General features: G+C 53.0%; 1 protein-coding gene across 3 annotated transcripts in view; it reads right to left on the reverse strand.

Annotated features, from left to right (window-relative positions):
• SH3RF3 (SH3 domain containing ring finger 3) overlaps positions 1–27528 on the reverse strand; it is a 162860-nt gene that overhangs the window by 81789 nt on the left and 53543 nt on the right. For all 3 annotated transcript variants that reach the window (XR_003037172.2, XM_059891754.1, XM_002691276.5), the window contains exon 2: positions 1823–2077. Coding sequence is in view for 2 of the 3 variants with exons in the window: in XM_059891754.1 (XP_059747737.1) it covers positions 1823–2077 (255 nt within the window). In the remaining variant the exon portion in view is untranslated. The remainder of the gene's footprint in view (positions 1–1822; positions 2078–27528) is intronic.

A 27528-nucleotide genomic window follows, 5' to 3' on the forward strand; every position in this document is an offset into this window, starting at 1 on the left:
CAGTGATGCCATCCAACCATCTCATCCTCTGTTGTCCCCTTCTCCTCCTGCCTTCAATCTTTCCCAGCATTAGGGTCTTTTCTAATGAGTCAGTTCTTCCCATCAGGTGGCCAAAGTATTAGAGCTTCAGCTTCAGCATCAGTCCTTCCAATGAATATTCAGGACTGATTTCCTTTAGGATGGAGTGGTTGGATCTCCTCGCAGTACCAGGGACTCTCAAGAGTCTTCTCCAACACCACAGTTCAAAAGCATCAATTATTTGGTGCTCAGCTTTCTTTATAGTCCAGCTCTCACATCCACACATGACTACTGGAAACACCATAGCTTTGACTAGATGGACCTTTGTTGAGAAATTAATGTCTCTGCTTTTTACTTCACTGTCTAGGTTGGTCATAACTTTCCTTCCAAGGAGTGTCTTTTAATATCATGGCTACAGTCACCATCTGCAGTTATTTTGGACCCCCCAAAATAAAGTCTCTCACTGTTTCCATTGTTTTCGCATCTATTTGCCATGAAATGATGGGACCAGATGCCATGATCTTAGATTTCTGAGTGTTGAGTTTTAAGTCAACGTTTTTACTCTCCTCTTTCACTTTCATCAAGAGGCTCTTCAGTTCCTCTTCCCTTTCTGCCATAAGGGTGGTGTCATCTGCATATCTGAGATGTATTTCATATTTCTCCTGGCAATCTTGATTTCAGCTTGTGCTTCATCCAGCTCGCCATTTCACATGATGTACTCTGCATAGAAATTAAATAAGCAGGGTGACAATATACAGTCTTGACATACTCCTTTCCCAATTTGGAACTAGTCTGTTGTTCCATGTCTGCTTCTAACTGTTGTTTCTTGACCTGCATACAGATTTCTCAGGAGGCAGGTCAGCTGCTCTGGTATTCCCATCTCTTGAAGAATTTTCCATAGTTTGTGGTGATCCACACAGTCAAAGGCTTTGGCATAGGCAATAAAGCAGAAATAAATGTTTTTCTGGAACTCTTGCTTTTTGATGATCCTATAGATGTTGGCAATTTGATCTCTGGTTCCTCTGCCTTTTCTAAATCCAGCTTGAACATCTGGAAGTTCATCGTTCACGTACTGTTGAAGCCTGGCTTGGAGAATTTTGAGCATTACTTTGCTAGCATGTGAGATAAGTACAATTGTGCAGTAGTTTGAACATTCTTTGGCATTGCCTTTCTTTGGGATTGGAATGAAAACTGACCTTTTCCAGTCCTATGACCACTGCTGAGTTTTCCAAATTTGCTGGCATGTTGAGTACAGCACTTTCACAGCATTATCTTTTAGGATTTGAAATAGCTCAACTGGAATTCCATCACCTCCACTAGCTTTGTTTGCAGTGATGCTTCCTAAGGCCCACTTGACTTCATATTCCAGGTTGTCCCCAGGACAAGCACACAGGAAATACAACTAGTTTGCCACTGACTGGGTCCCGAGGTCTCAGTGGAGCCTCATATGGCCCAAACACACGCATCTGCCCCCAGACCCTCCAAGAAGGGCCAGCCCGGGCTGGTTTCTGGGCCCAGCTCCCACTCCAGGATCTGACCAGGGGTCTCTGCCATGGTCTCCCCAGCAAGCCCCCTTCAAGGGCCCATGAGCCCTGAACACCCGTGACTTGGGTAACAAGGGTCCTGCCCCCACTGCCAGAGAGCACCTATCAGTGGGGCTGGGTGCCCCTTCTTCCACCTGGCAGACCCTCAGTAAGAAGAGACCACTGCTGTCTCCACTGGGGCAGGGCCAGGATTCACATGCTCACCCAGGCTCCCGGCTCGGGCTGTGGTCTGGGGACGGCTGCATTCGAACCCACCTTACCTTGCTGAAGCTCAGACAGTCTTTGTCCTGGTCTCTGTCCTTCATCTCGAAATCATAGAGCGCTTTGCCCTGGGGCGGGGCAGGGGGCAGTGGCCGCACGCTCTGGACGAAGCCGGCAGGCAGGAGGCCGTGGTACCAGAGCTCGTCGCCCCGGCGCTGCAGGACGACAGCATCCCCTTCACCGCACCTGAGTTCCCCAGGCTCTGTCCCTTCAAAGTTGAGCAGGGCTTTGCCAGCAGGTGGTGGGGGAGGGCCCTAGAAACAGAACATGCGTTACTCAGCAGCTGCCTGGCCAGTGCCTGACCTGCAGGGCCCCCAAGTCTCAGAGCCCAGGACGGGGGGATACCTCTGAGGAATACAGGGTACTCACAGCCCACCGGGTACACACAGTGCTTGGCACAACAGCCTAACTCAACTCGTTCCAAAAATATGGGCCACGCCCTGCTGGACGGGGTCTGCAGGGGGTCCCCAGACATGCCCCAGGCCTCCCTGAGGGCTGCCATGCACTGAGCTGGCAGGATGCTGAGGAGGAGCTGGGAGACCTTCATGCAGACTCTGAGAGGGATAGGGCCCCTACCCGGGCTCTGGCTCCAGAACGCTCTGCCCACTACTGTGTGCTGACTGGTCATCCCCTGGATGCCATCCCCCCTGCTGCATTCCCAGCCACCACCATCCCACAGGACGGTGACTCAGAACGTGTGTCTGGGGGTTTCAAGCTGAAAGGACAGACTTGCTGGGCTGTTTCACACCCCCTCACCCCGCACATCACCACTGCAGGGCCTGGGGGCACGGGCTCCAGGCCCACCAGGGGGAAAGGCACCCCTAGGGCTGAGAGCGCTAATGAGGGGTCCCGGCTGCCCTGCCACCCCCATCTCGCCTGCCATGGCCCCTGGCTTCCGGAGGTCATGGTGGCCTCATCTATAAGAGCCCGAGGCAGGTCCTTCTAGGTGGGATGCCCCCGTCCTCCTGTCAAAGGTCATCCAGTCCACTACCCTTCTGATCTGCTGTCTGGCCTCGAGCCAGTCTCGGGCCCCCTGCTCTTGGGTAACATGGGTCCACTGAGCCCCACACCTCGCACCTGGGGCAACTGCCAACTAACCCCCGGTCTGGTTTGTGTAGGCCAGGGCGCCTGAGTTTCTCTCCTGCTTCTCTGCAGTGACCAGTTCCCATGGGTGCCAGCCTCTGAGCGAGGGAAAGATAGAGGCCAGATGCCTCCGGAGCAGAGACAGGAGTGGGCCTAGCAGATGGCTTGGGCTCCTGCCACAGCCTCAGGCGGAGGTCGGAGTGCTGGGCGGGGAGCAAGCACACAACCTTACCAGCTCCAGCCACACCTGCTGAGGTGGCCACGCTGCTGTTTGGTCCTGTCGGTGGACCGGGAGGTGGCAAGAGGAGGCAGACTAGGGGAGCAGGACTGGGAGACGGAGAGACACCCACCTCACTAATCCCCTCCCGCCCCTCAGACTGCCAAGACCAGCATCTCCTATAGAACTGAGAGGAGGGGCCACCTTAAGTTTCGTGGTGGGGAGGGGGAGGTGCACTCCTGGGGGGTGAAGAATAGAAGTCAGATGGAGCTAGGGGGCAGTTGCTGTGTGAACCCGAGCCCCTCCCCTCTCCCAGCAATGCTTGGAGCTGGTGGGTCTCGCACCCCCAGCCTCTCACCCTCTCATGCTTGATGAGATGAACTAATGAGTCCATGAGGAGGTCCTGCCAGGTGGACGTGGGGCCAGGAAAAGACTCTGCAGATGTCACAGCAGTAGCCAGAGGACCCCTGAGACCAGCCCCGGGCCCAACCTCAGGAAGCCCACGGGGTCTCTGCAGCCCGTCCCTCTAAGCACCCCTCCGAGGGACGGCTGAGTTGAACACTGCTACCAAGTGCCACTCAACAGGCTCAAGACACCCGGGAAACAAGATGAAAGGCGAGTGAGAGGGACACACAACTGGGGTGCCTACACCGATTATTAACACAGCCACCCCGTGGGGCATCCGTGATAATGAAGACAGATGACGTTGGGCTCGCGGCTCAGGACTCAGACGTGGAGGAGCTGTAGGATGTCACGCAGGCACAGCAGCGCCAGCTCTGTCTTCACTGGGATCGACATACAGGTGAGCTCTATGGACACACTGCTTGCACTCATCTGCCCATAAAGCCCCCAAGAGACCTTCCCTCAACCAGGTCTCACTATCTGACCCCCGGAAAGACAGGGTGAAGAGTGTGGATGAAGAACTCATTCAGTCTTCAGACTCCAAGGACTCGCTGGTTCTCCCACCACGCCACTCCCCAGGGGGCACATGTTACAGTGTGGGGGCCCCCAGAACAGGCACCACCTGCTTCTACATTCGAGGCTGCATCCCCGACCCTGGCCTGGTTCAGATCACTTACTCAAAACACCTACCAAATGGCTTGCCCTATGGGCCGCCAAGCCAATCCTAGGATAACAGTCGGCTTAAGGGCCTTGGGCTGGAAGGACTTCTCCCAGGATGGGAGGTTGAGAGTCCACACAGCTCTAAACCTTGTTACCACTGGCTGGGCCCAGACGACCGGAAATCCCCGTGGTCACTCAAAGAGGAGCCAGGCCAAGCTAGGGCTAGGAGCTGGAGACACAGGGCCTGCCTCCTGGGAGAGACACACCCTGGTGAGTTCCCTGGACAGCGGGTGGGCCCCAGAGGGAGAGCACCCAGCCTCAAATTAGTCTAATGTCTCAGGGTCTCAGAAGGCAGCAGTGATGGCCAATTGTCCCCCAAGTCCACCTGCTCCTCCTGTCAGGAAGAATATTTCAAGTTTCAACTGGCGCAAGCTCACCAGTTAAGAACTTCACCTCCCAGCCCTGCTCCAGGGGAGCCCTGGCCACACGCCAAGATTCCAGTCAATGAAGGCAAGTGAGAGGGACTTGAGCCAGTTCTGGGCTGAGCTGTGTTTTGCAATGACATTTAGGAGGAAATTCCATATCTAGTCCCTCACCTCCCAACACTTAACCAGCACCTCCCTCCCTGGGGGCAGAGGAGGGGGTTGCAGCGTTTTCCACAAAGATGACACTCCAAGCAAAGGAGGGAAGGACCAGGTCCTCATGTTGGGGAGCAGGGCCCGGATGTCACATGAAAAAAAGGAAACTTTATCCTGATTGAGCCGCCGTGTTTTGAGATCTCGTCAGCAGGTTAGCCTGTATCCTGCCTGGGTCTGAGGTGGGACTTACAATTTCTTTGCTCATAAGCAGTTTCAAGTCAAAGCGCTTAACATCGCCCTGGAGGTCATTACACACGCACTTTCCTTCCAACATGGACACTCAGATTTAGAATTACCTGAAAAGGCACATGTTACTAATGTATTTAACCAGAAAGTCCCTGTCTCCTAGTCTACAAATTTCATCTGTAACGAAGTTGTCACTATATCACACTCCAGCTGGGAGGTTCTTGGGTTTTACTTTTATCGTAGGTTAAAATTTAAGCTCCTTCTTCTCTTTTTCTTATTAAAAGCTTCCTTTGGATCCTGGCTGTTTCTTTCTCTCTTTTATTTTGATGGCTGTTTCCTTCTTCATGTTTGGACACTTGTTTCTCCAAGAACTTACGGGATACCATGACACACCAGGTCCTGAAGCAGGCTCTGTGCCTCTGGGGAGTGAAACATCCCTTACCCTGAAGGTCATGAAAGCTTGCAACTAAAGACAAGTGCACAATATGTCCCCAGACAGGTGGAGTGAGCACAACCCCAGGTTTGCAGCATAAACACTGGGCTCCAGGAGTGGACTTTTCTTCCCCACGCACCCTGGAGAGGCAGGGGTGCTCTGTAATGTGCAGTTCCCAAGGAAAGCCCAACGTCTTCTGACAAGTATGAAAAGGTGAGGTAGAAGGTCAAGGTGAGTGCAGCCAAGGTCAGAGACGAGAGTCTACTCACCCTGGGGGAGCAGGGCACCTGTTACACTGGTGAGCAGCCCCACCAGGCACGTGGGGAGCAGGCTCTGCACTCAGGCCTGGCTCACACACCAGGTCATCAAATCCACCCTCCCACATTCCCCAGGAACCTGAAGAGGATAAGGAGCTTCTTATCTCTTAATGGAGAACCCTCTATGAAAAAGACTCTCACGGATCGCTGACTGAGGCAAACAAGTGTTTCAGGAGCCTGGATGCAGTCCTAGAAAAGGCAAATGCTTTTAAGCACAGAAAACGGCCAATAAGGAGCCCAGCTCTCCAGCAGGAACACAGGCCAGAGGGTACAGTGAGGATACCAGCCGGCCTGGCACCTGCACACATTAACTCTAAATTGCATCCAACAGAAGTGATACCAGAGAAGTAGAACCCTGTGTGACACCCCCTCTCCCTCCTGCGTGTCTGTGGGCACTGGCTCAGGGCCCCTTTGATTCTAGGGGACATTCCATCCTGACTCACACTCACTGTCACCCCTTCACAGTGAGGACGGGCTCCTTCCTCCTGAGCACCAGGCTACACCCCTTTCCACCCACCAGACACTCACATCAACCCTATGAGGCTGGCCTTATGTCATTGCCACTTTGCAGACAGGGAGCTAAAGCATAGTGAAGTTCAGTAACGCGTCCGGGTCCCAGAGGTGGCAGAGTGGTAGACTGTCCCCTGGAGCCCAGCATATACCTGCCACTCACGCTGCTCCTGATAACATGACCACTTATCTAGCTGTAGACCCTGAGCCATGAATGCCAGGCAACTTGATTACTGCTCACAGGAACCGTGAGAAGTAGGAATCAGTCATTACTGCCACTTGACATGTGAGAAAAACTAAGAGGCAAATCAGCTCCTAGATGTCGTGAGGCTGGTAAGAGGGGGCCAGCCCTCTTCTCTTAACCACCACCCAAACTGGAGAGGTGAGGGGCCCTGACAATTCTCTGTTTAGTGCAGAAGGAAAAGGGAAGGTGGATTGTTGACCATTAGGCTGGGAAGGTCCAGACCTGTGTTGCATTTATCCAGTTTGGAGAATTGTTCATTTTTCCACTTTCAGGGAAAACAAGCAAACAGCAGACCGACTCTGAGAAGCTCCTAGTTATATTCTGGACAATGGTTACCAGACGAGCGTATGACCAGGCCCCTAGAGGGTCTGTTTGGTGGTGTGTACCCCAGTGCTCCCCTAGGAGATGAGGGGCTAGCTGCCTGCAACTCCCCAACAACCCCAGGTCTGTTGTGGCCTCAAACCAGGGATGCTCAGCCAGTCATATGTCCCCACATTCTACCCGGGATCCTGCGGGAAGGTCACTCACCAGAGCCTGCTTTATAGGGAGGGGCTTTGTGCTGAGATCTCCAGCCACATATGAAATCTCCAGCCACATATGAAAGGCGTCTGGGTATCTGAGCGACAGGAAGAAAAGCAGAGGCTTCTCATTGGCTCTGTCCTTTCTCAAGAATGAGAGGCAGATGGCTCCTTTCAGGCCCTTATTTTAGCCCTCACTAACACCACCTTATTTTAAATACTTTAAAAAAACATCATTGTTTCAATGCTACCAAAAAAGAGCTGGATCATAAACAAGGCTGAACACCAAAGAATTGATGGTGCTGGAGAAGACTCCCAAGAGTCCCTTGGACTGCAAGGAGATCAAACCAGTCAATCCTAAAGGAAATCAGTCCTGAATATTCTTTAGAAGGACTGATGTTGAAGCTGAAGCTCCACTACTTTGGCCACCTGATGCGAAGAGCCAACTCATTGGAAAAGACCCTGATGATGGGAAAGATTGAAGCCAGGAGGAGAAGGGGACAACAGAGGATGAGATGGTTGGATGGCATCACTGACTCAATGGACATGAGTTTGAGCAAACTCCGGGAGATGGTGAAGGAGAGGGAGGCCTAATGTGCTGCAGTCCATGAGGTTGCAAATAGTTGAACACAACTTAGTGACTAAACAACAACAGCAAGGGAAAAATAAGGTATTTATAAATATCCAGGTTAAAAAATAATCAGTTGCCTTAGGAATCCAGCTCCGAAGACCAGAGGGAGACCACTGTTAGAGCAGGTCCCAGGCCCTGGAGGGATCGGGGGTGACTGGGCATCGGCACGTTTAAGGGCCTGGCTGTGCAGGACATGATATGCCCTCTCAACTTGTCCACATCACACGACAGGCGACACACTCACCGGCGAGCTCTGTGGAAACAAAGACCTTAGGCGATAATCTGATGGACAAATTTCATCTTTTGATGTTATTTGGCAGAGTCACTACAAGATGGAAAGGGGGACTTCCTGGGGACAGCTTTGCTCCAAATGTGCTCCACGTGCAGGAGAACCGGCCGGCTGTGTGCCGTCATGCCCACGGGAAGTCCCTTCTCGCCTTCACGCTCTCATGTGACTTCAGAGTGGACGTAGGCAGACTCTAAGGTGTCTTCCCAGGGCCAGGGTCATTCCTGGATGGGGGTGGCCGCTCCACCAGGCCAGGCTCGGCCACACTCACCTCCCACGGCACAGGCCTCCACACAGCCCAGCCCCACGCCGATAGCAGAGGCGGGTGCGCAAAAGCCGCCCTTGTCTTCTGTCAGCTGCCACACCGAGGCCTGGCTTGACTGTTCATTCCCCGATAAGAACAGCTCAGAGGAACCCAGTGGTTCCTGGGCATTTATCACCCATGGCAAGAAATGTTTCAATGCATTTGTGAGAACATGATTAACATACTGTGTAAATTTAAGAGCATGGTATGCCTCTCCACCCACACAGGCAACTAGCGGCTGCCTATGGACCCCAGAGTCTGTGAGACCTGCCCAGCAGAGACGCTGATGCCCCCACCTCCTGCCCGACAGATAAAGCTGGTCCTGCCCACCAGTCCTGCCCACCGTGGGCAGCCCGCCTGCTCAGAGCAGCAGGGAAGTTAAGAAAGGTGTCGCGGCATGGCTGAAGGCACAAAGCCTTCTGAGCAGAGGGGAGCCTGGGGCCCCGTACGCGGGGGTGGGAAGGCTCTGTCTCATTCCCACACAGCCCTGAGAGCAGGCAGGGTCAGAAGCAGCGTGAAGCAACTTGGAGGGGCGGCCCTTGGTCAGAGCTGAGCTGTTGGTGAGAGGGAAGCAGCCCTGGCCAGAGGCTCAGCCTTCACAGCATCTGCCAAAAGGCTGGCCTCGGTGCCCTAGGGCGTGAGCTCATGTAAGATGGAGCCCGAGGATACAGCAGGCTCAGTGCACAGAGGCACAAAGGCCAGGGCGGGCAGGACTCAGGCAGGCTGAAGGGGCTACAGGCCATAGCCCTCTGGGTAAAGAGCCTCCGCTGCTGCCCTTACAGTCAGCCTCAGCCACTACAGGGCCAGACCAAAGCGCCTGGAGGACCGGAGACACTGCACTGTCTTCTCACTGCGGCTGGAGGGAAGGCCACCGTCTTGGACCCACCACCGGCTCGCAGGCCTCCGAGGCTCAGTGTGGACGGGCTCAGCCCCAGTCCCGTACAGGCTCAGATCACCACAAGGCCATAGGGAAAGCCGGGGAGCCGCAGCCCCTTCTGGAGTCTTAACAGAAGACTCTTCAGAACTGTTAGTAGTATTCGGTCCTCTGCTGCATGTACACTGGCCACCTAAACATGGGCCAGACACATTTTAGGAACTGCTTTTATGACAGATTTTATTTTCTTGGGCTCCAAAATCACTGCAGACAGTGACTGAAGTCATAAAATTAAATGATGCTTGTTCCTTGGAAGAAAAGCTATGACCAACCTAGACAGCACATTCAAAAGCAGAGACATTAGTTTGCCAACAAAGGTCCGTCTAGTCAAGGCTATGGTTTTTCCTGTGGTCATGTATGGATGTGAGAGTTGGACTATAAAGAAAGTTGAGTGCCAAAGAATTGATGCTTTTGAACTGTGGTGTTGGAAAAGACTCTTGAGAGTCCCTTGGACTGGCAAGGAGATCCAACCAGTCCATCCTAAAGGAGATCAGTCCTGGGTGTTCATTGGAAGGACTGATGTTGAAGCTGAAACTCCAATACTTTGGCCACCTGATGCGAAGAGCTGAGTCATTTGAAAAGACCCTGATGCTGGGAAAGATTGAAGGCAGGAGGAAAAGGGGACGACAGAGGATGAGATGGTTGATGGTATCATCGACTCAGTGGACAAGAGTTTGGGCAAACTCTAGGAGATACTGAAGGACAGGGAAGCCTGGTGTGCTGCAGCCCATGGAGTCACAAAGAGTCACACACAACTTAGCAACTGAACAACAACAATACATCAGAAACAAAGTGGACAGAAAACACTCCTGCCCTGAGGGGCCACACGTTGTAGAAGCAGGGAGAGATGTACAAAATGAGCCATCCATACACGCAGCATGCTGAAGGGAGAGCCCTGGACAAAGAACAAGGCAAGAGAGTCCAAGAGTCAGCGGCTGTAGGTTTCACAGTTTAAATCAAGCTCGTGGGAGAGGCCAAGGAGGGACCTGAAGCCTGCAGCTTAGGGGGACACACTCCAGGCAGGAATGACAGGCAGGGGTCTGAGAAGGTCCTCCCTTTGAGAATTCATCTTTTCATAATCAAATTGGTTTTTTTATGAAGCAAGTGGGCTGCAGAGAGAAAAGAGGAGGAGGAGGCAGAACTGGGGGTGGTTGGTGTTTCAGTGTCTTGATTCCAATGCTCAGGGCAGCAGAGCTCCAGGCCCACAGCATGGCCTTTCAGTTTTTCTTCTCTCACCTTCCTGTGCTCAAGAGAAAAGCTGAGGCATCCTTTTTAGATTTTGGTCCAAAGTCAACCACAGATACTGAAGATTCCAAATCCCTGGCCTTTCTCCTGGGCTCAGACCATGAGCTAACCCTTGGCACCCTCTGTGCTCGGCACATGTTTCAGGGCTCCCATCACAAATATGCCCAGGGTTCTAGTGACCAGTGGTGAGCAGCTCAGGGACCCTTCCAGAGGGTTCCCAGCCCTTCACACAGAGCCCGTGCATGGTGGGTCGGTCTCTCTCTCTCTCTCTCTCTCTCTCTCACACACACACACACACATACACACACCCCCCTCCTCTTGGGGCTGGCGATGGCAGTCTCTGTTTCGCGTCTCAGTGCAGACGTGAAGTACTACCTTGTTCCACCTGTCACCCACTTGCTTCCTGGAAGATGGAGCGTTCATTTATACAACAATACACGGAAATTACATACTTGAAAAATCTACAGTATAAAAGTCTTGATGCTTCTGAGATATGCCAAGATGAGAAAAAGAAAAAAGTAAGGAAAGAGATGGGGCAAGGAGGAGCTTGCCACTTCTCTTTAGTTTTGCAATAACATTTGAAATCAAACCAAAATTGAGGAAAGGCAGCATTCTTCCTGCCCCTGGCAGTGCAGGCCGATCATACACATTCACTGTGACCGAAGCCGGGCACGGGACGCGTTCCTGCACTTTCCCTCAGGGAACCTCCCACAGCTGGAGAGGAGATAGACAGTTGGTACAGGCACATGCAGCTCATCATGCACATGTCTTGAAAACCTTTGAACTTTTGCTTCCTCTGGACGAAAAGAAACACTTCTTCAGGGCCAGGAACCTTATGGTGTCCCCTTCTCAGTGCCTGGTTCCATGAGTGCTGGTCCAGGAACCCATTAGACCCAAAGCTGCAGGTTCCCCAGAGAGACTCCTGGACACTGGTTGCTTTCACATGACTTTTTTTTCTGTTTGCTGAGCTCCACACACCACACAAGCACCTGAAGGTGGGTTATGGGATCCAACCACCAATACACAAAGGTCAGCTGTTTTTCTATACACAGTCAACAAGCAGAGTATATAAGTTTTAAAATACTTTCTTTGTTGCTACTACAGTGTGTTAGTCGCTCAGTCATGTCTGACTCTTTGCCACCCCATGGCCTGTAGCCCACCAGGCTCCTCTGTCCATGGGATTATCCAAGCAAGACTAGTGGAATGGGTTGCCATTCCCTTCTCCAGGATTATAAATGGTACTAGGAATATATTTAACAAAAAATACGCATTTCTTTTATGGAGAATATTATGAAAGTTTATTGAAAGACCTTAGAGATCATTGAAATTAATGGAAAGAAATACTATGTTTTTGAGTAGGAGGATTTAGAAAAGCTATAATTTTCTCTTAAATTGATGCATGGTTCAAATGCGTTTCCAATGGAAATCCCAGCAGGATTCTGACAAATTGATTCAAAATTCATGTGGATCAGCAAAGTTCCTTTTCCTACTAGACATCAAGACTTTAAAGACAGTATAGCAATTATTAAAACATAATGGAATTAGGGATAGACAGGCGGAGGGGACTGAGTCAGCCCAGAAACAGCACCCCACAGAGAGACGTGATCTTGAGCATGGGTGCTCAGGCAGCAGGGGAAGGCCAGGCGTCTAATAAAGGGTGTTGGCAAAATTGGAGCATTCACACGGGAAAAGATAGCCCTTTGCGTCACACCGTATGAAATTATTTCCAGCCAGATTACAGTCTTCGACATGAAAAGCAAAACTATGAAACTTTTAGAAGCTAATCTAAGGATCTAAGGTAGGAAAAGATTTTTTAAATCAGACACAAGACAGACACTGACCATAAAATGTGTTCAATTCAACAACACTAAGAAAATGTCTCTTCATCACAGGACACTAAAAAGAAAAAGATAATCCACAAGCTGGGAGAAGATATTGAATAGTAGTCCCCAGAACATATAAATGAATCAGTGGTTAGAGTGTCAGCAGCCATCCCTGACCTGCTCTTACCTCCAGGATCGGGCAAGACACTCCACCTGGCCCTCGGCTGCCTCACCTAGGAGGCAGGCATCACCCTACTAGGAACTACTTCCCTGGGAAGGATTAGAACTGTCAGAGTGTCCAAACCACTGAGAACGGTGGCAGTAACCAGAGATGAACACCGTCTGCTTGTTTTCAAGGAAAAGGCAGGAAATTCCAACAGGCATTGAATAAAAGACAGACATGAATGGTCCATGAGTACACTGGTCACTTGTCATCAGAGACCTGAAAATTAAGCACACATGATGCCATTCTAACCCACCAGGTTGGCAAACATTGAAAAGTCTGACAATACCAAGTGTTTGCAAGGGTATAAAAACTAGTTTCTGTCTGCATGGTCGGTGAGAGGCCTGCGTGCAGGCCCAAGAGCACAGCCCAGGGATCGGATGCAAGAACACGCTTCCTCATGGGCAGGGAATGCCCCTGGGCTAAGCGGGAATATTCTGACTTGTCCATCATGGACACTGTCCAGTGGGAATGCTGGATGCCTCACGTGAGGACATGGCAAGTCCTTGATGAGCAGGAGAAGGTCATGGAGAAACCACAGTGGTTCTGAGCACAGAACGTGTCCGATCGACCACCCAGACCCTGTGGACACATGCATCCATGTCCACATCCTTGTGTGGCTTCACCCAAAGGGAACGAAGGAAGGATGGCAGGGCCTCAGGTCCCGTGGGTCTGGTTGTGTGGAGACATCCCCGCCTGTCCCGCTCTCACTGTCAACTGCACACACGAACCCCCTCTTGTGTACAATGCATCTCCCAACAAAAAAGCTGCTAGAAACAAAGCTTATAGACTTTCATCCAAATCTAAGCACTGCACACGCTTTTAACCCTCCAAGCTTTTCACCAGGAGTGGTTTGGAATGAAGGCCTACGACGCTCCTGTTGGGATCAGGAGAGGCATCCATGATAATTGCGGGCCCCACACATGGCTGCAGGCCTGGGGTTGCTGGAGGAATGGGGGTCTGCCTGGACACTGGGTCAGGGAGGGGGCGGTAATGGCTGTTTTTAAGTTAATTGTTTTCATTAAGGTGCCGCCATGTGAAGACTGAGCCACGAGTGGCCACAGGCTGAAGCCCAGGCTGCCAGGGGGGTGTTCCTGGGCAGCAGACTGGGAGGTCACAGAATAAAGAACCTTCCAGCTGAGAAGAGAAGAAAACTGAGAAGAGAACGGGCTGCCTGGAGGTGGTGAGCTCCTCACTGTCTGGGGTCCAGGCAGACGGCAAACAGCCACTCTGGGGGCTGCAGTTAAAGAGGCTGAGCCACGGGGAGTGGGTACCAAGGAAGTAAGCAGGGCAGGGGTCCCTGATGTCCACCTCAGTCCAGAGATGCTATGACTTCTTGTCTTGCTCTGTTGAGACTGACCCACCCACTTGGGCGGTGCCAGCACTGCTCTGTACAGGTCAGACTGAGCACTGCTTCCGGGCCACGTAAGGACATGTGGCCTGCTGGGTGGCTCCCACACTGACCTCTAGGGACCACTGAGAGGCATCACACCCTTTGTCAACCTCCAGCAAAAACAAAACCACACATAAATTTTAAAAAGTTTCTTAACACAAGCCAAGGCCTGTCCCAGGACGGACTTTCCTTGCAGAGTTGAGTATCGTATGTTCCTGTATGAACCATCATGTCACTTAGAACTGGGGACACAGAGGGCCTGGGGAGGTGACGTCTGTCCTGCTGCTTCCAGGAGAAGATACATCAGCACATGTGCTCGAAAACGTGTGGAGTTCAAGCTGACTGGGCCTTGGGAAAGAAGATGTGGTGGGATTAGAAACGGATTCCGGTGTCTGCACATCTGTCCTGTCCTCAGCATCTCCTTTTCCACCAGGAGGTGTCCACAGCTTCCAGCAGGGAGCTCAGGTGACCAAAGCAAAGGTCAGCTTTGCCTTCTCAAAGCATGGCCGTTAAAGAACATAATTTATAAATATTATTTCACAGACCATCAGCATGGTTTTCCTTCCAAGGTAAGTGGTGGCCACAACCTTCATCATTATTTTAAAATCTAAAAGATAAACTGAAACCACTTTACACCCACAAGGAGGGCTATAACCATAAAGAGACCTCAGTGGCTGTTGGCACGAAGGTCAAGAAACAGAACCCTTGTAGTTTGCAAGTGGGAATGAAAAATGCTTTGGTAACTCTGAGCAACTGTCAGGCAGCTCCTCAAAAGATTCAACAGTTACCATGCTATCCAGCAATTCTGCTCCTAGATCAACGAGGACACTCGTCCACACACAATCCGGACAAGAACATTCATGGCAGGACTCACCACAGCTATCACGAGGTGACGGCAGCCCGAGTGTCCACAGGCTGACAGGCATCAGCGAGAACCAGTTAGCCTCTCCATGTGACGTGTTACTACTCGGCCGTACAAAGAATGGGGTGCTGACACTTGTGACAGGCATGACAAAACTCTGAAAATGTGATGCTAAGGGAAAGAAGTCAAACACAAAAGGCCATATACTAATCCCATTTACATGGAGTGGTGAGAATAGGCTAATCCATAGAGACGGGAAGCAGCTGAGTGGCCCCAGGGCTGGGGGACAGGCGGGGACCGGAGGAGAGGGAGGGACTGCTACAGGGTGTGGGGTTCCTTTCTGGGGTGACGAAAATGCTCTGGGATCAGTGTGCTGGTCGCACGACTTTGTACTAAAAACCACTTTAAAAGATAAAAATGGAAACTTAGAAACTGAAAGGTGAGCCCTCTGAGCCCTTTGGGGACCTACACTGACAACAAGCATGGACATCTGCAAGCCAGGCTGGCCGGCAGTCTAGAACAGCATCCGGACAGTCCCGCCACTGCAGGAGGGCGCATGCAGGCAGCCTTGCCATCCAGGTTGGGTCACGCTGGCACTGCTCTGTTGGGGGCTTATTTCGTGCCCCTCCCACCTCCATTTATATTCCTCCTGGGGGTGGGGGCACCACAGACGACTAGCAGATAACCACCGTGGTTGTTCCTTTAAATCTCACGGAACACTCCTTGGGATGGTGTGTGCTCCGTGAGCCCATGTGTGTGCCCGTGTATCCCCATTCATGGAGCACACACAGAGCCTGGAGTTGGAGTCTCCCAGCCTCGTCTTCAGGGCATCCTCTCCGGTATGACTGGCCTGATGGGGACCTGCCCCCATGTCAGCCTGGACTGAACACCTGACGACCTCCAGACCAGGACCTGATGAGCCAGAGGGTCCGGATGCCCCTCAGAAGTACAGGCCCCCTTCGTCCCACGCCTTGTCCACAGGGGCCAAGCCCCTTCCGGGGAGCGCAGCTGGGAGCCCAGCACGTGGGCAGAGTAGAAGCAGCAGAGTGACTGGGAGCCCCCATCTTTGCTGACATTTCGATGAGACTGCCTGGGGTCGGACAGACACAGACAGTAGAAGAGCCCCCTGTGCAGCCCTGACAGCCAGGCAGCACATCCCACGCTGGGCTTTCCTATGAGTCTGTCTACTCATTAAATCCCCATTGAGCCAGGGAAGCGCCACCTCTTGGCCTCATCTGAACATTACAAGGCCTGAGCGTGGAACTTTTAACTGATGGCAATAAAGCTGTCAGCCCAGAGCTCAACGTGGTGAGCACACAGACCGCACAGGCCTGACTACCCAGGTGGAGAGGGTCCTCATTTGAATTCTTCTCTGCTGAAAACCGAGGATTGAGCTGACAGTCCATAGCTTAATGAACTGGAGATCACGTCCCCAGGCACTCTTTGTGCTCGGTTGCTGCACCTTTTAAATGTGATTTCTGCACTGGACTGTCCTTTCACATCTGACCGGAGGCCACTGCAGATTCACTCATTCAGCAAATCCAGCCTTGCTGTAGCTCTCAAGAGCCAGCACACACATTGCTGTGCAGGCCCCACCGTGAAATTACTCAGAGCCTTATTTAGAAATGCAAGCTTCCTCAAGACTCACGGTGTTCCTGGCTGACTTCAGCTCAACTCTTCGCTCCGTACCCTGGGCTCCTGCCAGCCTTCCTGCTGGGCTGTCCTGGGAGGCAGTTCTCAGGCGTGGCTCGGCCTCCTCTTGGCCTGGCCACCCTCATGCACAGTGGTTTTACTTGCTTTGGGGTTCCAGGCTGTTAGAAGCCGTGCCGGGTATCCTGTCTGTCTGTCCCCCACTCTAATCAGTCCCTTCCTTCTTTCCCGCCCATCCTCTTGCCTTGCTGTGCCTTCCAGTTGTCAGGGTGACTTTTTAAGAGCCATCCACTCCTTGAAATGCGGTATTTGCCTTGGCTCTGAATGACGACTTTCCGAGCTCAGACTTGCAGGAAGTGACCCCAGCTTCCACTCCATAGTGGCCTCAAGTCCCAGCTATGCTGGGCTGTGGAGGTGGTGGGAGCTCACCGGAATCTGGAGAGGATTTCGGTTTTCTCATGGCCGGCCTCTGACGTCAGATGTAGACAAGCTCCTCCTTTCACATCTCCTGTGTTCATCCTGGCAGTTAGAGGGAGACCCTCACCCTCTCCACTCTGGAAACCTGCCTTTCCTCAAGCTGCCCGCAGGGACCAATCTGACACTGCAGTCGTTCATTCATGTTTACCAGGTCTCTGCAACCACAAGACAGCTGTATTCAGACAGGACTCCTAATCTGGCAAAATTTCATCCTCTGTGGGTGTGTCTCATCTCTTGTAATCCATCAAGCCACTGAAGAGTGTTTGTCAAAATTCTATTTTAATAAAAACGCCACTGACACACTTTCCTTCCTTTGTTAAATGGAAACAAAGCACAATCTAATTTTTAAAATACTACAAGCAGATAATCAGGAATCAACAACTCCGTGCCCTGACTCCACTCATTTCCACTTCAAATGCTTCCAGTCCGCGGCGGCTTTGGTAGTGAAGGATGTTCAGAGGAAGAGGCAATCTGCATGCCACACTTGCTCCACCAATTTTCTAAATTAAGTGGCAAGAGAGTGAAGGAGCAGCGTTTTGATGAGAACAGCCTAATTAAAAGTGACTCGGGGGGTGTGAGGCTTGCTCCTTTGCTGCCTGCGTCATCTCAGAGGTGGCACAGAGCAGCAGTCCTTGACAGACGTGCTCCCGGCCTTCCCTCGTTTCTGTGACTTTTGACTAATGCTCATCAGCAGTGACACGGCTCTCCTCTCTGAAGCTGGTTGGTACCCACAGCCGTGTTCTGAGCACCTGTGAACAACCTCTGATGATGCCTTACATACGTCTGTCTGGTCCTGGTTAAAACCTTGCAAGATGCAACATTATCCTTGGTTCACAGGTTTGTGGCTCAGAAAGCTTATGGAAGTTGTACAGGGTCCCACAGATGATGGAGCAGTGTAGGGGTCCGAGTTTGGTCTGGCCACAGTCCATGCCCATTTGGCACACAAGCCCGGGCACTGTGATTTTCTCCAGACGTGGTCTGTCTGCACATAGGAGGCGGCTTACCACCGGAAGCACCTGCCTTCACATGGACACTTCATGGGGATTTCACACAGACAACAGTTCTGAGTCCTGTGTGATGAAGAGTGAAATTTTGACATGGGCCCTGGTGACCTCAAAGCCAAGGGCTGGGAGGTTCAGCTCAGGCTGGTGGGAGTCTTGGTGGCCCCAGAGGACAAGCGTGGATCCCACAGGAGAGGAGCCTCCTCTTGACCATGGAAACTGACCTTGGATTAGGAAACCCAGGGGGATCCGAGATAGCTGAGTTCTTCCTGTTCTTTGCAGGGAACAGCCCCCGGCTCCTCGTGCTCACCTGGCCCTGAGCTGCCCCGGGGGGCTAAGGAAAGAGCCAGAGCCTGGGCCCTGCTCTCCAGCGGAGGGGCCATAGGTGGTCACACAGGGATGGGAAGCACCTCGCCTCTTGACCCCTTCCATGCTTCCCAGAGACAACCACGTGGGCAGGCCCAGCAGGACCAATGCCATTAGGACATCAGCCACCCTAACCCCAGATGCACCCGGGGCTCCCGGCCACATCCTTCCCATCCTCACCAGATGCTACACAAGGCTGCCCTCAGTGTCTTCATGAAGCCAGGACCAAGACAGAGGGTTAGGAGGGCTTTGCGGAGTGGGGAACTTCTAGACTTGGAAAGACAAGCAGGGGCTCTTGCGGGCAGTGAAACTTCTCTGTATGACATGCTAACAGCAGGCATAGGTCCTTGTCATCATCATTCAGTCGCTAAGTCATGTCCAACTCTTTGCGACCCCATGAACTGTAGTCCATCAGGCTCCTCTGTCCATGGGATTTCCCAGGCAAGAATACTGGAGTCGGTTGCCATTTCCTCCTCCAATAGGTCCTTATACATTTGTCAAAACCTGCAGATGATGCAACCCCAAGCATGCCCATCATTGCCCACGTGGCCTGTGGACTCTGGGTGATGATAACATAGGCTCGTCACCTGCAAGAGATGTACCATCGGGGGTTGGGGGTGGTGGGGGATGTGCAGGTGGGGGCCAGGCATATGGGAACTCTGTACCTTCCTCTCCGTTTTGTCGTGAACCTAAAACTGCTCAAAAAGTAAAGTCTATTTTTTTTTTTAAAGTAACAGAACTCCTACATGTGTGACAAGCTCTCTTCATGTCATGGACTGTATAAAGGTCACCTGAGCAGCCATGGGCACAGGGACACACATGCCCACTGGCTCACCTGTGCTGGGCAGGGAGCCAGTGTCTAGAGGAGGGACCCCAACACATTGAGCCCCCAGCCAGCTCGAGGGGCCACCAGCCACCAAGCAGCCATTTCCCACCATCAGCTGGGTGGAGTAAGCCTCACCCTCCTCCGTCTGTCATCCTTCCCATGTCAGAGGCCCCGCAGCACCAAGAGCAGACCGGCTGCTGGGCAGGAGCCCACACAACCTCCAGGTCAATCTCCTGCTGGCCCTCAAGGCAGAACTCACCTTCTCCCACTTTGCCTCTCTTTCCTTCAAAAGCTCCAAATCCCTAAATACCAGAAATTTTGCAATTTGGATGAAAAAATCCTGATATACCTGCGTGATACCTAATCTCAGACCTAAAAACCACCCAACACATCTCGAAGGCTCCGTTTCCTCCCAATGACGAGGGCATAGGTGGACAGGCATTCCTGTCCCACAAGAGCCAGGCAGGGACAAAGGGCACTGGGGCTGGATGGGCGACACTGGACAGGAGGCTAAGGTTGGGGCTGGACCCAGGAGGCTTTACACTTGCCACCTCGTCAAGAGGACAGTGCAGTGCTTGACACATGGTGGGGCTCACCTTCGACAGGAGGCCCCAGAGAGCAAGTTGAAAAACACAGCCGCTTGCCAACAGCACAGACCAGCAGAAGCTGCAGCCTGTCATCTTTCTGCTGAGGCCACGCTGTGTTCCCACCATCCAGCCCAGCAGCCGTTTTCCGTGCATGGCTGGCCTTGCCCTGCTGGACACAGCAGGGGTGAGCACTGGGTATGGGGGAGCCTATGGCCAAGGGTTCCTGGGAGCCTTCCAGCCATGGGGCGGCTCTGGGAACATCCTGCCTACGCAGGTCTGTGATGGCCCATCGAGTACACTTACTACCATCCAGCTCCCTACTCAGTGACAAAAGTTGAGGCCAGTAATTCTTTGCAACCCCATGGACTGTAGCCTGCCAGGCTCCTCCATTCATGGGATTTCCTAGGCAAGAATACTGGAGTGGGTTGCCATTCCCTTCTCTAGGGGATCTTCCCAACCCAGGGACTGAACCCATGTCTCCTGCATTGCAGCCAGATTCTTTACCAGCTGAGCCACCAGGGAAGCCAGTATAGTTAAAGCCCACATTAAATAAAACCAGAGTGTGAAGGAATTTACAGAGTAAGAAACAATCTGGTGGAGAGGAGTCCCTTTAAGATGAGTCAGTAGGGACTTCCCTGGCGGTCCAGAGACTAAGACTCTGTGCCTCCAATGCAAGGGGCTCGGATTCGATCCCCAGTCAGGGAACTAGATGCCACATATCGCAACTAAGAGTTCACATGCCACAGCTAAAGATTCCGAGTGCTGCAACGAAGACTGAAGATCCCATCCCATGTGCCACCATTAAGACCCAGGACACCCAAATAAAAGTAAAAAAAAAAGATTCATGAAATGATTCATGAAGGAGCAGGTTTGTCTTAGCATCTAAAGAAACCGACAAATGTATACACAACCATAAGGATGATGCAGAGTGACAGACGCGTGCAAATTAGGATACAGACACTCTTCCCCAGGGCTGGGGTGATGAGAGTGAAAAAGTTAACTGTTCTGTTCAGGCAGTGGCAGTCTGCATGCCAGCAGCGAGGAAAGGCTGAGATTCAGGCCACCGGGTGGCCCACTGACTCTGGGCACCACATCCCTGCCCTCCTGGCTACACCCAAGCATCGTTATTGAAATCCTGAGCCTCTAGAAGATAACTGAGGATTTATCAATTTAATCATTTCAGGAAAAGCACATTCTTCTAAACTGTATTCTAAGCCGTGCTTTCTTAAACAGGCTGCATGACACACGCGGCCCCTCCTCATGGTCCCCTGGCTACTCGCCCAGGTCGCCGCTGCCTCCGCCCACCTTCAGGTACCGGCTCAGGCCTGCCACCTTCTGCCTCAGGGCCCCACCCATGGGCCCAGGTGCTCAGAGGGTCTTCTCTGCTGCCTCTTCCCTCTCCCCTGTTTCAGGGAGGAAGGTCCTGGGGCTCCGTCCTCTCCGTACCCCCAAAACCCTCCAAACCTCCTCTCACTGCTCCTCCTCAGGCCTCTTTGCTTCCCAAGCCCAGCACCTGCTCTTTCCCACTAGCACCTGGAAGGCCAACCCTTCTCCTCGGCTCCTGCTGCCACGGTGGGAGGGTTACCCACCCTCGGTGTCTGAGGCTGACCGCCAGAAATGGGCTTAAAGCAAACACCACTACCCAGGGAGAACGTCCCTTCCATGAGCCGGGAGACTAGATCCCCCTGAACTCTGAGCTCCAGAGTATTCCCTTCTCACCCTCTTGTGCTCACAAAGCTTGAGAGGCAGGTCCACGTTGGCCGAGTTGTGTGGCCTCAGGCTAAGTAAGCAGCCCCTCTGGGCTTCAGTCTCTTCAATGCATCACACCCACAGAGGGCACAGAGCAGCTGGCACACAGCAAGCACCCAAATGTGAGGACCAGGGATGCCCCAGCTGTGGCTGCACTCCCGGTGACACCATGACCTCCTGCAGTGACCACAAACACAGAGCTCCATCCTCGAGATGTCAGGGTGAGGTCTGGCCCTGCCCAAGGAGGATGGGTCCTGATATCGGGCCAGGGCCGAGGATGCTGGTACAGACGAGGGTCCCACCCATTTCCAGGTCCCGCCTGGCTCCTCAGTGGAGGTGATGAACACAGGACACACGACCCCTTCCCAGTGGGCTTGAGCCAGGCCCCCCTCTTTCATCCCTTCTCAACCCTCTAGACAGGCCACCTGTCAGTCTCTCCTGGTTCCACCTTAGTGCATTTGGAAACAAAACCCGAGAGCTGTTGGAGGTTCCTCGACAAGATAAAAACAAAATTACCACAGGACGCAGCAATTCATGCCCCAGAATACACCCCAAAGAACTGAAAGCAGGTGTTGAAGCAAATGCCCATGCAGCAAGCTCCATGTAGCACCGCTTACCACAGCCCAGAGGCAGAGGCAGCTCAAATGTCCACAGGTGATGGACACACAGAATGCGTGTAAGCACACGGCGTATGAGCCTTGAAAAAGAAGGAAATCCGGGCACTTCTGTGGTGGTCCGGTGGCTAAGATGCCACACACCCAAAGCAGAGGGCCCGGGTTTGATCCCCGGTCAGAGAACTGGACCCCACGTGCTGCAGCTACGAGTTCACATGCCACGACTAAGTGCTGGCATGCTGCAGCAGGAAAGCTCCCACCCGCCGCTCTGGAGATCGAAGCCTTGCATGCAGTAGCCAAGACCCGGCACAGGCAAATAAATAAATATTATTTTAAAAGAAGAAGAAGGGAACCTTGCCACAGGCTACAACACAGATGAAAGTTATAAACATCATGCTGAGAGAGAGAAGCTAGACACTAAAGGACATGTCCTGTATCATTCCCTAACCCCAGAGAAGCAAATTCAGAGTCAGAGAGCATGTGCTGGGGGCGGGGGTGGGACAGAGAGTGACAGCTTCGGGAGTGCAGGTTCCCTCCGGGGTGACGGAAGGCCCTGGAGCCAGGCAGGGGTGACAGATGTACACCTGAAAATGGTTCCGACAGGGCATTCATGTGGTAAAAGACAGTGAAAGATCATAAAGGGCCAAGAACTGAACTTGTTAGAATTCTAGCCACAGGGAAGGGAGGATTGAGACCTGAGCGGCGGTGCACTCTGTCCCTCAGGCCTCATACATTTTGTTTACTAAAATCTGTGATTCTTTGTAAGATTCTGAGTTTTCAAATAAGCAAGGTGCCAGTTCTGAGTAGCTGACATATCTTTCAACCAAGGAGCACACCGCAGTCTTGCCCTGGCTGAGGTCAAGCTGCGGGACTGGCCACATGGTACCCAGGTCAGCTCCACGACAGTGCCAAGCTCTTCCAGCCTGAATGCACCACCGTGAACAAGCATGGCTGAGGTTTACAGAAACATCAGCTCCGAGGTCTGTGTGACTCTATCCACAGCTAGGGGCTCTGTGTTGGCCCGCACCATGGCTACATCCTCCGTCTGGTGCTGACAACAGAGCAGAGCGTAAGCAAAGAAAGCCTTGAGAGGGGGTTCTTCTGTATTTCCTGTCCCTCTGATTATTAGAATATAATAACTGGACAGAAAATGAGGAAGTGACATTGGGGCACAGGTGCAGAATGGGACAGGTGCACAGAAAGACAAAGGATCTGTCTCAGTGTCACCTGCTCATCATGCGAAGTCAGGGCTGCTCCCAAAGTGAAGCCAGAAAAGACAAACTCAAGCTCCCCTCGGCTCCACCAGTCAGAGGGAGCTTCCAGAGATTCCCCTCTGACTGGTCCCAAGTCACCCCTCAACCATCCATGACCCCAGGAAGAGCCAAACCAAAGGGAAAACACCCCAGTTTCAAGTGCTGCCACACAGAAGAAGGGGCTCTGGGCAGAGAATTGGCATTGGTCTTGACCCCTAACCCCAGCCCCTGACACCCGACCCCACTGGGTGCCCCTGAAGATGCTACAGTAACAGGTCTCAGATGGCATGTGTGATGCTGGATTTGGGGATGAGGGCAGTTTGCCAAAGGAAAGTTCAGTCTGTGAAAAGGTTCCTTTGTACATTCGCTTTCCCAACAGGCATATCTGAGCAATGGAAGCTAAACACCAGTGTCACTGGTGAGCAGGACACCAGGCGTGGATACTTTTCTGTCTCAAGTCATGGTAAGAGAGAAATAAAGACCTCATGCTGGTTATACAGAATTGAGAAAGACACAGCCTCCCGTTTACAAGTCACAAGCACACCGCAGAGACCTGTGTGCCCAGATCAGTGTCTGGAGCCAAGCGCAGACCCCGGGGTCCGAAGCACACGCGGGACCACGCGGCTCTACTGTAACCGCCAGAGCTCTTGTCCGCCCTCCTCCGCTGGCGTTTTCTGCCTGGGGACCAGATCCCTCTTCACTCATCCCCTCACTTCCTGTGGATCTCGATGCAAAGCACTCACTCCGCATCCATCCGCTCCAGCTCAGTCCAGGCCCAGCCCTTCTCCTTCAGGACCCCCTTGGCCTCCACTTGGGTGCCAGGCCACCCTCTAAGCCCTCATGCCTGCAGAGCCAGGAAAACACGTGACCACTTAGCTGTCTGCAGCCTTTAGACAAGTTCAGGTCTTGAGCAGACCGGCTGGCAGCTCACAAGGATGGAGGCAGTAGCTGTCAGTCACTGAGAACTCGGGGAGCCGGGCACCCCATGCACAGGGCTAGCAGGCTGCCAGCATCCTCGAGGGGATGGGGCCACAGCCAGAGCTCTTGTTCTGATTTCCCAGGAAGGTGGGGGGCAGTGGGCACCAGGTTGAGCCGGGGGCCGGTCCTGCTGGCGTCCACCCCCTGCAGGCGGAGGGAAGGAGGGGCCGGATGGAGGAGAAGGAGCTCCTGAGGCACACGGACCTCCCACCCTGAGCTGTCCACATGGAGACCAGACGCTGGCACCAGGGCCTCATCCAAGTCCTTCCCTAAGGAGGCCTCAGGGTGGCCAGCCCCCTGCTGGAGACACTTGCCCTCATGCCCACCACCAAGCTCGTCCCTGTCCTCCGCCCCAGGTGAGCTTCCCTGCCTCCCTGTCTGCTCAGCGGCTGCACTGTGGGCCATGATGCTCTGACTCCAAACTATGTGGTGGGGTGGGACCCTGCTGGCTCTGAGTCCTCCCCTCCTGGAGCTGCTCTGCACGGCCTGCTCGTCACCCAGCAGTTCTGAATCTTCTTTGCAGGCTTTTAATTGAATGTTCAGCCTGGCTGTACACACTGGGCTTTGTAAGCATTTTAATCAATAAATAAATGAGCCCGTACCATGACCACATCCTCCATCCGGTGCTGACAACACAGCAAAGAGCCTTGCAGGGGGTTCTTCTGTACTTCATGTCCCTCTGATTGTGAGAATATTCCAGGCAGAACTGGTATAAGATTTGCCAAGTGCAGGTGCCCTAAAGTCAGGGTTTCCATGTCCCCGAACAAAAGGAAGCTCCCAGTCCAGCACCAGGTGTCCCCTACCCCGGTCCTCCCTAAGGAACAATGCCTTAGGGGACGATGCCTCTCCATACTGGAGCATGCCTGAGGGTCACCTCAGGAGGCCAGGTGCTGGTGAGGGCAGGCTTGGGGTTCCTCTCCAGGGGCTAGTCAGCTCTGGTCACCAGGTGGCAGAGTTTCACCTCTTCGCCCCCTTCCCCTCTGTTGTGGGCTTCCTTTCAACTGTTTTACAAAGGAGTCTCCAAGAAGGCAGGCAGAAGGCAGTCTTTCCTATGATTTACAGCACTTGAAATAACAATACTAACATGAAATCAGGAGTGACTCCTCCTGGGGACTTGGCATGTCGGAGCCACACCGTGACCCCCCCCAAGACTCCAACCCCGATGCCCCCACTGTGGACATGTGTCTGGGCAGCTTAATGTCCCAGCTGTCTCTCCTGCCTGGACCAGAGCTCCTTGAGGGCAGAAACTGACTTGTCCCTCTCAGCTGTTCACTCGGGGCCCAGTGCTCGGCATGCAGTGGGCACCAGGGAGCAGGTGATGTGGACGTGGCGAGTGGTCAGACCCTGGGTGGCTCCAGGCCTCATGTGTCCTCACTTCAGCCAAAGTGTTGTAACATTTGAGGCAACAGCTCCTCCCCTCGCCCACCACTAAATCCTCCTCATTGCCTGTGAGGCCCCTCTTCTGGGCACCTCACCGTGGGCTCCATACTGGGGTTTGGCCGAGGCCTAGTTCAGCCAGCGCCTCCACCAGGTAGGCCTCTCCACGGGACTAGGGAGGTGCTCAGACGTTTGCTGATCGGACAAAGGAATGCAAAGGTGTGTGCTAACCAAACTCCTCCTACAGAGCACCCATCTACCTGCAGGGATGCACTTGACTCGACGGGAGAAAAGATTCTGGCTGGAGTGACCTGTCTCCTGGGTGGGGAGGGGCACACAACAACCGCAGACCACAAACAACTCCCACCCCACAAACAGCAAGACAAGAAGGCTGTGACACCCCCAGCCACTGGGCTAGGCCAGACTGCAGGCATGGGACACCCAGCTCCACCAACACAGAGCAGCAAATCTGTGTTGTGTCAAGGAACAGGACTCTGGACTGAAAAGAAACCCCCACATCCTACCCAGACCTGGGCAGGGAAGGCTCTGTCCCCAGGGATGCTGTAGAGGGATTTCAGGATGGCAGTGGCAAAGCAGGGATGCTAAGACAGGATGCTTCCTCTTTGGTGAAACCCAATCCCGCTCTCACAGGACACAGCCCAGGATGACGGAGCCTGGGAAACTGGGCTGATTGGAGGAAAGGGCTCCTGGGTTGGCACGGGCTCCCTGCCTTCCATCCTCTACTGGTCAGGGGACCATGTGTGCAGATGGGTTGTGGGTGAGGAAATCAAGCCCTCGGGTTTCTGTCCTTGGCCTGAGCTGGTGATGCTATGAGTGCTCAGACCAGGAGAAGCAGGGCCAGGGCCCATGTGCTCAGCTGTGGTGGCCTCTGACTCCACGTGGGGGGACATGGTCCAGACCTACAGGTTGTGATGCATGCTGGCAGGAAAGAGCAGACTCCAGTCAGCTGTGAGGATCTGCAGGTCTCTGCTGCAGTGCTGGGTGTTTCTAAAAGGAGGGTTTTCCTCACCAATCCCACCAGATCAACCCAGAGGCCGCACAAACCACGGGCGTGGCAGGTTTGGCGCCATTTCTGGGAGTTCTGCCCCCAGCCTTCTCCCCACCTGCCCTCCCGGGTCACTGTGGAGTGGACCTAACCCTGAGCACTCTGTGGTCCCAGCCCAGCCAGGCAGGTGGGTGCCTTGTCGTGCCCTCACCAAAACAGGTCCTGCCAGACAGCACGTGCGGCTAGAAAAGTGACAGAAGGGAAGAGAAAAAAGTCCAAAATAGAAGTGAGGAAAAACACAACTAGAAGCAATGAGATAAAATATTATTTAACACAGAGAAGAATGGGACCAAGCCCAGGTGTCTAACAGGAGACTTGTTCCACAATGTACAGAAATATCGGCAATGATCTGTTTCATAGTCATTAAATATCCTGCCTTTGAAACACTCTAAAAAAGTGAAAATATTCTAAACAAAGGATGAAGCGGAGAGCCCAGCACACAAACGTGACTGATCATGTTTGGAAACAAACGCGTGTGCAGAACAACAAAAGCTCCATGAGGTTCACTCTACATTAGGGGAAGGGCAAGTTCTATTTCCTTCTTTAAACAGTACTTTTATACATTTACACATCCTACATTTTCCGTAGTGAGCATAAATAATGCTTCTAATTAGATGCAAACATTTAAAAATACATATTACTTTCAGACTGAAAAGACATCAAATGCGGCTCAGCTTTTGGTGGTTCCTCTGCGGGACTGAGACATGAGAGTCACTGGAAATGGGTGCCACGGCTGAGCTGGGTGCCGGCTCTGGAGCCGCAGATGCCCTGAATAGGCAGCTACTGGGAGTGGGGGGCTCACCTCCCCACCACGCAGGGCCGCCTAGGCTTAGCAGCGCATCCTCCATAAGC

This window comes from Bos taurus, chromosome 11 (assembly GCF_002263795.3).
Source record: "Bos taurus isolate L1 Dominette 01449 registration number 42190680 breed Hereford chromosome 11, ARS-UCD2.0, whole genome shotgun sequence".
Taxonomy (NCBI): Eukaryota; Metazoa; Chordata; class Mammalia; order Artiodactyla; family Bovidae; genus Bos; species Bos taurus.